This window comes from Herpailurus yagouaroundi, unplaced genomic scaffold (genome assembly GCF_014898765.1).
Source record: "Herpailurus yagouaroundi ecotype Mexico unplaced genomic scaffold, PumYag 77, whole genome shotgun sequence".
In the NCBI taxonomy this organism is placed as follows: domain Eukaryota; kingdom Metazoa; phylum Chordata; class Mammalia; order Carnivora; family Felidae; genus Herpailurus; species Herpailurus yagouaroundi.
This window is the reverse complement of record NW_024412388.1, coordinates 101025934-101038039: the sequence shown is the minus strand read 5'-3', so window position 1 is coordinate 101038039 and position 12106 is coordinate 101025934. Positions and strand designations below refer to the sequence as shown.

Here is a 12106-nt window from a genome sequence, read left to right as displayed (position 1 = left end):
TCCCAGATGCCTGTTGTCTCTGTCACTCTCCTCTGGTGGGGATGTGCTGCCACCAAACAGTGGTTGTGGCTTAAGTGAAGAAAATGGTAGCTGGTACATGTTTGCCTAGAAAAGGCATTAGCACCTTTCCCCACTTCCTTGATCGAAAATAGGTATTTTGGGGGGCGCCTGGGTGGTTCAGTCAGTTAAGCGTCCAACTCTGGCTCAGGTCGTGATCTCGGGCGCTGTGGGTTCGAGCCCCGCGTTGAGCTCTGTGCTGACAGCTCAGAGCCTGGAGCCTGCTTCGGATTCTCTGTCTCCCTCTCTCTCTGCCCCTTCCCCGCTCACACTCTGTCTCTGTCTCTGTCTCTGTCTCTGTCTCTGTCTCTGTCTCTCTCTCTCAAAATTAACAAGCATTACAAAAATATTTTAAGAGAAAAAATAGGTATTTTAGGGTGCCTGGTTGGCTCAGTCAGTAGAGCAGGATACTCTTGATGTTGGGGTTGTAAGTCTGAGCCCCATGCTGGGTGTAGAGATTACTTAAAAAAACTAAAAACTTAAAAAAAAAAAAAAAGGTATTTTTGTCTTTCATCCATTTTGATTGGATTATCTGCCTTTTTCTTTTTGATTTGTAGGAATCCTTTATATATTTTGGATGCAATTTGGTTATATGCATTGCAAAATCTCATCTACTCTATGGCTTGCTTTTTCCCTCTCTTAATGATGTCTTTCAATGCGAGCAAAAGCTCTTAATTTTAACCTAGTCCATTTTATCCATCTTTTCCTTTATACTGGAGCTTTTTGTAGCCTGTTTGGTTAAAAAAATATTTGCCTATCCCAAGGTCATGAAGATTTTTTCCCTAAGTTATCTTCTAGAAGCTTTCTTATTTTACCTTTCTCATTTATATCTATTAACCATTCAGAATTAATTTTGTGTGTGGTGCAAGAGAGTGGTCAAGATTCATATGTTCCGTGTGGCTCTCCAGGTGATCTCGCACCATTTGTCAAAAATACTGTCCTTCCCCCACGTCTCACCAAGTGCTATTTTTATCATAAATCAAGTATCTAAATGTGTATGGATCTGTTTCTGAGTGTACTAGCCTGTTTTATTCTAATATTCTTTTATAATTCATTTTCTCTTTATGTTCTCTCTCTACCTAGTCCTGATCTTGGACATTTTATCTGTCCATCAGTCTGTGCGTATCTCTCTTTCCTTCTCTCACCTTAAAGCAGGTTTACAGGGCATTATTAGCTCAACAGTAGTTTTGAAAGAGCCACGTTTAGGTTTGTCTCTGATTGTTTTCCTATTTAATTAGTTTTGGTTTTTATCTTTATTAATGTCCCTCTTTCTGCTTTGTTTTGCTGTCTTTTCATTCTTTTTTCTGGTATCTTAAAATAAACACTTCTCAAAAGAGTATGTCCAGGAAAGCCAACATGGCCACCTGTGACTCAGTCGGTTAAGCATCTGACTTTTGATGTCGGCTCAGGTCATGATCTCACGGTTTGTGAGATCCAGGCCTGTGTCAGGCTTCCCACTGACAATGCCAAGTCTGCTTGGGATTCCCTCTCTCTTTCTCTCTGCCCCTGCCCCACTCACTCTCTCTCAAAATAAATAAATTAACATTTTTTAAAAAGAAAGCCAATTAATAGCGTTTAGGAGACGCTATCATTCAGCTTTCCAAAATGTTTACCAATTTACTCTTCACCAGAAGTGTATGAGAGATCCAGTGTTTCATGTCCTCACCAACCCTAGATACTGTAGAATCCTTTTGTGGTTTTAATTCCTATTTCCTGGTGACTGAGGAGACTGAGTGCATGTTCATATGAGAATCATAATGTTGAGTGACAGAAGCAGACACAAAACAGTACGTTCTATATAATTCCACGTATATATAGTTCAAAAACAGGCAAATGAATCTCTATTAGAAAGGAGAATAGTGGTTACTACCCTGGGAAGAGTTGAGGGGGTAGCCTTTAGGAGGCAGCATGAGGGGACTTCTGTGGGATAGTCAAGTTCTAGTTCTTGGTATGGGTGGTGGTTATGTGGAAATGAAAATGTGATAATTCTGCAGACTGCACAGTTACGATGTGTACATTTTTATGTATATGTGTTGTACTTTAACACACTCATATAGGGGCGCCTAGATGGCTCAGTCAGTTAAGCATCCAACTTTGGCTCAGGTCATGATCTTGTGGTTCATGGGCTCAAGCCCTGCATCAGGCTCTGTGCTGACAGCTCAGAGCGTGGAGCCTGCTTCGGATTCTGTGTCTCCCCCTCTCTCTGTGTTTCCCCCACTTGCACTCTGTCTCTGTCTCTCTGTCTCTCAAAAATAAACATTAAAAAAATTTAAATATATTCATATATACACACACATTACAAATATGTATTATAAAATATGTGTATATATACATTGGGAAATAAAATATCGACTGATAAAGTGAATATTTTGAACTAACTTTTAAAGATATCAGTATATACATTTTGGTAACTTCTTCACTAATGCTTAATTAGCTCTTCCTTAGTTATAATTTACCCATTCTGGATCTTATACACCTCCTTGAATTAAAACCCTAGGCGCCTGGGTGGCTCAGTCAGTTGAGTGTCTAACTCTTGATTTTGGCTCAGGTCATGTTCCCATGGTCATGGGCTTCACCCTTCATCAAGCTCCACGCTGTGCAAGGAGCCTGCTTGAGATTCTCTCTCCCTCCCCCCGCCTCTCTCTGTCCCTCTTCCCTGCTCGCACACTCTCTCTCTCTAAAAATAAAATAAAATAAAAAATACACTGCCTTAAAAACAACAAAAACAACAAAAACAACAGCAACAACTCTAGTATTTGTCCTGCACTCTAAATCTTGGTGACAAACCTTTTTTGGGCTTAGGGCTAAACGGCTTGGCATGACACCCCTTATGGAATTATCTTTTACTTGACCACCCTAGCAAGAATTTTCACATTGCCACAGCTTCCCTGTGACAGTCAACATTTTGCCACTCACACTTTTCCTATTGTATGACTACAGCGACTTCAGTACTTAGCTCCGTCCCCTAAAGAGGATGCTCAGAGGGTACTCCCTAAGTGCTTTTTTGAACGGACAAGTGGATGGGTGCTTGGAGAAGCAAATACATGGATAAAAGCTAGTCTACCCAGTCCAGCAATATTCCACCAGTAATATTAAAACCCTACTGCCAATAAAGAGGTTTTCTGCCTCCATCCTATTTCATGGGGTTAAAGCTGGGCATTTTGAATACAATAGGCTGTTTATGAATTTAACACTCTTTAGTTGGATTTTTCTCAGTTGCCTTTATTAAAACGCCCATAATCCTTACCCGAGAGCATCATATTATCACACTTTAGATAAATTCAATAAAATGTTAGCTGGCTTGGGGCGCCTGGCTCAGTCAGTTAGTGCCCGATTCTTGATTTTGGCTCAGGTCATGATCTCACGGTTCGCAAGTTTGGGCCTCACGTTGGGCTCCACGCTGACAGTGTGGAGCCTGCTTAGGATTCTCTCTCTTCCTCTCTCCCTTCCCCTCTCCCACCCGCTCTGTCTCTCAAAATAAATAAATCCACTTTAAAAAAATGTTAGCTGGCTTCATACACAAGGCAGTGAAATTAAGGAAATGGCATTACGTAGGTGATGGTGATGACGATGGCAATATCTTTTGAATCTTTCCTATGTGCACCTCACTGCAATAAATAACTTTGCATACATTATCCAATTTACTATTCACAACAAAGAGGAGACAAGTATTATTCCTACCTCCCAATAACTACTCACCCAAGGTTGCACACAGCTAGCAAATGGCACAGTTGTGTTTCAGGCCCTGGTAATTTGCTTCCAGAACCCACACTCTTCCCTACCTCCCTGGTACAGATAATGACTTTCGTACGGAGTTGTGGCAGGGAAGGGTGTTTTCTGGTGTGCCTTGCAGGCATCATTCCTGAGACCGCAGCTCAGACATAGAAATATTCCTAAATACAGAAAACAATTCCACCTCTTCAACACTCTCCTGAGGTCACATATGCCAGCTCCTCATCGCCACCCCACTCCTGAAGAGTACTAAGTATGGACCCCAGAACACATAAAATGCACGTGAGGTGAATCATTTGGAAGAGAGGTTGAGAGGCTCCCATTAATCCCTGGTTATAGGACAGCCTTTGTGGGTGGCCCTTCGAGACGGGGGCGGGGGGTGGGGGCAGATGCCGTGGAAAGGTCCCTGACCCTCTGCAGCCCAGTCCTCACACTGTCACTCACTCACTGGATGACTTGGAACAGCTCTGTGTACGGGAAGAGTTGAGGGATCAGACAGAGACGTTCTCATCTCAGGTCTGACACTTATAACTTAACTTTCCAGAAATGGTTTCCTCGCTGGTAAAAGAGCCGTTGTGGGAATTCAATGAGAAAAGTGTTTGCGAAGTACCTGGCACATGAGTGTAATAAATGGCTGTCACTGTTATTTAGATTGATAGCGTCGGTGCTATTGATAATAAATTGTTATTATTAATGCATTTATATGGCACTTCTTAAAACTTCCACAATTTCCTGGCCATGCCAGGGCTGGACACCTCCTCTGAAGTTAGGCCAGGGCAGGAAGCCACAGAACACGATCTCATAATAAATACTCCATCTTTGGACACTGGATAAGCCAACCAGGCATGTGCTCATGGCACCAAAACAGGAGACTGAACAAATTGTCTGCAAAGTATTTGAGAGGCATACAGATCTATATATCTAGAGCTAGGTCTAGATAACCTATCTAGATATAGATATAGAAATAGAGATATTTTTTAATTGTAGTCATCTGAGAAACAGTTGTTGGCCTTTCTTACTTTCATTTCATGGTTTTCAATCGTTTTAAATTTTACGTAAGGTAAAGATACCATCTTACTGGATGGGCTCTCTGTGCGTCTCAAGCTGGTCATGGATATAAGCCAAATGTGGTAGAAAGCACAGGGTTAGTTCCAGACAAGATTGTGTTTGATCCTGGCTCCACTACATGCTAGACAGAGCTTCGGCCAGCCATTTAATCCCATGGAGCCTCTTTATCCTCAGTCATAAGAAGGGCATAATGGGAATTCTTATCTTTCCTGGTTCTTACCAGGCTTAAAAGGAGTCACTATAACTGAAGCACTTAGTAAAGTCTTCCTGTCCTCCTGGTGCTCTGATCTGCAATCTTTCCAAATGATTCTAGTTAATAATGGTTATCGAAAGCATTAAGATTTAACATGTGGCAAGTCAGGTGCTATGTTAAGCTCTTTGCCTGTGCTGTATCCTTTAGACCTTTCAGGGACTGTCTGAGGGAGCTACTATCATTAGCATCTTAATTTTAGGGGCCCCTGGGTGGCTCAGTCGTTTAAGCATCCAACCTCGACTCAGGTCATGATCTCGCGGTTCATGAGGTCGAGCCCCACGTCGGGCTCTGTGCTGACAGCTCAGAGCCTGGAGCCTGCTTTGGATTCTGTGTCTCCCACTCTCTGCCCCTCCTCTGTTCATGTTCTGTCCCGTCTCTCAAAAACAAGTAAACGTTAAAAAATTTTTAAAAGATGAAAAAAAATGAAATAAAGAAGTCAGAAAACTTGCCCAAGATCACATATCCAGTAAGCGGCAGAGACGAGACTTGAATCCAGACAGCCTGATACCCGTTCTCAAACACCATATTCTACGGTGGCTTCCCACATTGTCCCTTCATCTAGCATGGCCCAGCATCCCTCCTCATTTCTTCTCACAGAAGCAGCCGTTACCCCCAATCCTGCTCTCCTCTCTGGCAAGAGGGGCACTCACATTGGTGCCAGCTTAAGCCTACGTGTTACCACCTTTAAGCCTTGTGCTATGGTGTCCGTCCAGGTGGCTGGGTGTTTCCAGCCAATGCTGAGCAACCATTCCTGAAAGCTCCCAGTATGCTGTCTATGCTACTGGAATGTACAGGACTTGTCTCACTGAGTCATTTCAAAAGAAAGTTCATTTTCCAGGTTTTATCCAGTGGCACTGGACATCCCAGATTATAATTTCTGTAAAGAAGTCTTGCCTTGTGTCACCTATAACCTCACTTTCCAAGAGATTTCTGCTCCTACAGGGCAGGGCAATTGAATAGCGCTCACCCAGTGTGAAAACAGAACGGCTCAGATTTTGGCCTGCTTCTCTTTTACAGCTACTCTTCTCCGATGCAAACCAGAGCTGTCAGAGCAATTAGCCCTCAAGGGCTAGAGAATGCATTTTCAGTAAGTGGCAGGGCTTTCCAACTTTAAAGTTGAAATCTTAGAGGCCAGTGAAATTCCTAAAATCTGTGCCTGTTTCAATTAACAGAAATCTCTATCAATAGATAACCACCTCAAACCCATCTCCTGGAGTCCTCTTACCCTCCGGCTCACCAAATCACACAAGAGCCACTGGTGGTTAAGAGGCCTGGAGAATACTACCAGGCCAGATTGTGTTTCCTAAAACAATTGGCTCTTTGAGCCAATATTTGCTTGCAAGTTTGAATACAGATTTCTTTCTTTCTCTCTTTCTTTTTCTTTCTTTTATTTTCTTCTCTTTTTTTTGAAAAGCAATATTTGTATGCTATTGCTTGCAAATTAAATTTCCTTTAATCACTTTTAATCATCATTTATTCAGCTAACAAGCATTTATTGATTGCTTTCTGGGTGCAAAGCCATGGCTAGGTCCTCATGGTTTTTTAAGTTCTCCCTAGTTTTTATTCCTCCTCTTGATTTGATAAGGGAGGGGAGCATTTAATCGACAGTATGCTCATTCCATCTGCCACATCTTTAATGCAACCTTAAATGGGCTAGAGCCTTGCAGTGGGTCCCTGGGGCACTCCACACTTGCCTACTTTCAATCATTAAGTTCTCTAAGAGATATTTCAGTAAATTCTCTACCTTTGGGCTCAAGGCCAACACATTAAAATTAATTCGGTAGCACAATTACCAAACTAAGATATGTCATTACCATTTCATTCTCTCTATAAACTGTGTTAATCATGTATTTTTTCTGAAAAGTAATTTTTCTTTTTTTTTTTTTTTAATTTTTTTTTCAACTTTTTAAATTTATTTTTGGGACAGAGAGAGACAGAGCATGGACGGGGGAGGGGCAGAGAGAGAGGGAGACACAGAATCGGAAACAGGCTCCAGGCTCTGAGCCATCAGCCCAGAGCCTGACGCGGGGCTCGAACTCACGGAGCGCGAGATCGTGACCTGGCTGAAGTCGGACGCTTAACCGACTGCGCCACCCAGGCGCCCCTGAAAAGTAATTTTTCAATTCAACTTTAATGGCACTTTATAAACTACAATCAAATTTATCCCTGCTCTAACATAGTTACATTTGCTCCATGACTGTATTGAGAATCTCTGTATTTTCATTGCCTTCTTTTTCACTGGCTCATGTTTCCCCAAAATTTAGATGCGGTAATCCTGCCCAATATTCCTTATTCCTATAACCATTTTGGATAGTAGCATTATCTCATATAGTGCCTTGATTTCTACTTATTTCCATTCACTCATTCATGTATTCATTCAATGAACAAACACTCTTTTTCTTTGTAGAAATGTAGCATTAGGCACTTGTCCTACTTTGTTCAGGCTGCCATAACAACATATCATAGACTGGGTGGCTTAAAAAACAGCAATTTATTTTCTCACAGTTCTGGAGGCTGGAAAGTCCTCCCCAGGTTTTAGGTGGCCCCATCTCTAAGGCTGCAATGGTAGTGGCCCTCTGGCCTGTTGAAACACAGACAATGGCCCTCATCCTTTGAAAGGAAGGAGGCACACCCGATGATCTCTGCGCATCACCTTTAGATTGTTTTTCCCTTTTCTGGAAGAATAGCACATATTTACAGCTCTATGGTCTTGGCCTGCAGGATCTAAGAAATCTGACAGCCTTCCTTCATTTGTCTCATTTTTTCTATCCCCTTTAGTTTTTCTGTCCCCTGCTGGTGCTGTTGCTGCTGGTATAGTCCCCATTTCTATTCCTGGCTTCTGCCGAGGTGGCTAATTAAACCTTTCTCATTTTTCTGCAATATGGATAGGCTGAGAAATTTCCAAATCTTCAAGTTATGGTTCTTTTTAATTTAACAATTCCTTCTTCAATTCATCTCTTTCCTTTCTTAAATTTTACTATAAGCAGTCAAGAGTAACCAAAATGCTCCTTCAAACCTTTGCTTAGAAATCTCAGTTAGGGGCACCTGGCTGGCTCAGTGAGTAAAGCATCTGACTCTTGATCTCGAGGTCATGAGTTCGAGCCCCACATTTGGTGTAGAGATCACTTTAAAAATATACAATCAATTAATTATATACCCAATTCCATTACTTGTAAATTCAAAATTCCATCACTTATAAATTCAACTTTCCACAAAACACTAGAACATAGTTTAACCAAGTTCTTTGCCACTTTATAACAGAATGACTTTTCCTCAAGTTTCCAATAACATGTTCCTCATTTCCATCTGAGACCTTACCAGAATCACCCTTAACATCCATATTTCTACATGCATCTTAAAATTCTTCCAGCCCCTACCCAGGACCCTGTTTCAAAGTACCTTCCACATGCTTACTAGTCTATTACACCAGCACCTCACTTCTTAGTACCAAAATTTGTATTAGTCAGGGTCGTCCCGAGAAACAGAACCCAGAACCAATTGGTGTGTGTGTGTGTGTGTGTGTGTGTGTGTGTAATGAGAGAGAGGGAGGGAGAGATTTAGAAAGAATTGGCTCACACAATTGTGGAGGCTAAAAAATCCCAAGATCTGCTTCATCAAGCTGGAGACCCAGACGGTTGAGTTCCAGTCTGAGTCCAAAGGCTTGAGAACCTGGAGAGCCAATGATGTAGTTCCAGTCCCAAAACTGGCAGGCTCAAGATCCAAGAAGACAGTGTTTCAGGTCTAGCCCAAAGGCAGGAAAAGACGAACGTCCCGGCTGAAAGCAATCAGGCAGTCGGAGTTCCCTCGTACTCAGGCTTTGTGTTCTATTCAGGCCTTCTACTGATTGCATGACGCCCCCCAAATAAGGGGCGGGGGGTGACCTGCTTTACTCCGTCTACTGAATCAAGTGCTAATCTTATCCAGAAACAACCTCACAGACGCCCCAGGATGTCTGACCAAATGCCTGGGCATCCCGTGGCCCAGTCAAGTTGACATATAAAATCAGAGCATTATAGGGCTTACGAAAATCATGAAGACAGTCTCCGTCCTTGAAAAGCTTACAAATGTGTGCCAGGGACAGGCTAGACACAAGGTGGAGGGAGACAGCTGCTATAATAAAGGCAAGGGAAAGTATTATGGGAGAGTAGAGAATCTATTAATTTTGTCTTGGCAGATCAAAAGAGGGCTTCACGCAAGGGCTGCCATCTGAACAGCCTTGCATAGAAGTAGAATTTGGATAGCTGGTGATAAAGGAGAGGGGGGAACTATACATTGGAGGTGCGAGATGAACAGGGGTGTGAAGATGCATAGTATAATGGTATAACCAGTACTACCCTGGAATGTCTTGGATATTAGTCTGTCAAGTAAAAATAACTGAAAAGCAAATTAAATCTTTAAAGCAGAGTTCCAGAAAATGCCAAGGCAGGGGATGGGGCCTGTTGCATTCATATAGTGCACCGAAACTCCATACGGTCGTCTTTCATAATTTCTCTCCCAGACCTCCCACGTGAATGGCCACTGTGCATGGCAGCTGCTCCCAGGTCTCACTTCCCCCACACTCAAAAGTCTGCGCAACTTCCTCCCAAGCCAGCCTGTGCACAGGTTTTGTTTCCCCTGCCTCTTTTCTACCTAGAACTTTTCTTCTATCAGTAACGCTGTTCTTTCTAAATAAACCCATTGAGCTCAGCTTCTTCGGGTCTGTCTTTCATCCAGTACCTTCACCTACTTTCCATAAAGCCTACGAGCCAATTAGTTCCAATCCCTAAGGGGCTAGGAGAGGTGAAATGCCAAGGATATCCTTACGTTCATAGCATTTAGCTCTTAAATCTGAAAAATAGCATGCATACCTTGTGTATTTTTTCCAGCGAAAGCAGAAAATCAATAAATCACTTGATATACATAAATAGTAGAGACTATGGAAGGATGTGTTAGGAAATGAGATTGGAAAGGCGGCGATAAAAACTAATATCTATGGGGCACTTACTATGTGCCAACCAGGATTTAGCTTTGAAGGCCATGCTAGTAAGTCTGAACTTTATTTACTCCACAGCCTTTGGGAGCCGTGGAAGATTAGTGATTATAAAACTGATGTGTCCAGACTGTATTTTAAGGTCTACCCATAAGATGAATGCATGTAAACTAGATTGGATGGAAGCAAAGATGAAGCGCAGAAATACCAACAGGGAAGCCAAGAAATGCTCAGGACCCATCAAGTAGGACTTTTTTGGCTCTAAGAAGGAGAGGTGTGTGCCGACTGTTTTAATATAACAAACAAAGCGTTTGTTTAAAAGGTACTCAGATATTGGGACAGGAACTAGACGTGGAACCCCTCAGGATCTAAGACAGCTCTAGGGGTGGAGGATTCTCTTCATCTTTCTCTCGCATGTTCTCTCCCCCACACTTTGGATCGGCTCCACTCTCCTCTTGGGCTCAAATGCCCCTCCCCCTCCTTCACTTCACAACCAACCACGGAAGGAGTCTCTCAAGAAGATTCGGTTAATAAGAGACTCTTAAGTACTGAGAACACACTGAGGGTTGATGGGGGGTGGGGGAGAGGGGAAAGTGGGTGATGGGCACTGAGGAGGGCACCTGTTGGAATGAGCACGGGGTGTTGTATGGAAACCAAATTGACAATAAATTATATTTTAAAAAAAGAAGAATTAGATTTGGTTAATTAAATCACCCCTACAGGCATGCCCAGTCATTCAGTTGGTCAGTCTTTCACAGATTGCACAGGCTGTCCACTGGGCAAGTGGGGGAGAGGCAGTGGACACGTCTGGCATCATAATTAATATTTCTACTGGTGGTATGTTTGGAGGGCGGGGTGGTATCTATCTTAAGCCAAAAATCAATTAAATTAAGTACCATTCTTCATTACACCATAGCTAGCACTATAACTTTGACCAAGTCACTTATCTCCTCTTTGCTTTGGTTTCTTCATCATCCAAATGGAGATCAAAGTAACAGCACTTTAGAATCTAGCATTCTCCAGAATCACTAGCCACATTTAGTTAACGTGAGGTCTCACTTCTGTGCCACTTCTGGTTAACCAAGAGTAACAATACCTGATGTGTGTCATTGCAGTTTGCAAATCAAGTTCACGTCCATTTGATTTGATCCTCATAAGAACCCTTTCAGGTGGGGAAGACAGATATCATTCCCTCCATTTTTCTGAGACCCAGAGAGGTTACATGATGTACTCAAGCTCACACAGCTATTAAGTCAGAAAGCCAGGACTTGAATTCCCATTTCAAACTCCAAGTTCCGTATGTTCTCTACTTGTCACCTCTCAAGTTTGGGTTGCCTGTTCCCAAACAGCAGATCTGCTGTAGATCAAGGCTATTGTGTCCCTGTTCTTTCTATTCTTATGTCTTCTTTTTTTATGCCTCTCCTGTTCTTCTACATTTCTAATTTTTTTCCAGAAGTGTTTGGCCTTCAGTAATGAAGGGTTTGGTTGTAGACATTCCAAGACTTCCCTCAGCATTGACCCTTGCTTCCTGAATTACAGGGAGACACTCCATTAGAGTCACTACTCTCACCTCCGCTGGGAACATCGGGGAGGATGGAATCCTGAGCTGCATTTTTGAACCTGACATCAAACTTTCTGATATCGTGATACAGTGGCTGAAGGAAGGTGTTATGGGCTTGGTACATGAGTTCAAAGAAGGCAAAGACGACCTGTCAGACCAAGACGAGATGTTCAGAGGCAGGACGGCTGTGTTTGCGGATCAAGTGATAGGTGGCAATGCCTCTCTGAGGCTGAAAAACGTGCAACTCACAGATGCTGGCACCTATAAATGTTACATCATCACCTCCAAAGGCAAGGGGAATGCTAACCTTGAGTATAAAACTGGAGGTGAGTCACTTTGGGAAAGAGGGAAAGAAAGTGCCCAAAGGTAGGTGCCCAAAGGTATTTGGGGCTAAAGACCATGGATGGCTGATGGAATATGTGTGCCCAAGAGTGACCAATAAGACGAAGACTGTCTGAATTCTGCC

At 42.6% G+C, this 12106-nt stretch overlaps 1 protein-coding gene across 2 annotated transcripts in view; it reads left to right on the top strand.

The window, feature by feature from the left end:
* Positions 1-12106, top strand: part of VTCN1 (V-set domain containing T cell activation inhibitor 1) — a 63883-nt gene that overhangs the window by 34866 nt on the left and 16911 nt on the right. For both annotated transcript variants that reach the window (XM_040471437.1, XM_040471438.1), the window contains exon 3: positions 11619-11966. In XM_040471437.1, coding sequence (XP_040327371.1) covers positions 11619-11966 — 348 coding nt within the window. The remainder of the gene's footprint in view (positions 1-11618; positions 11967-12106) is intronic.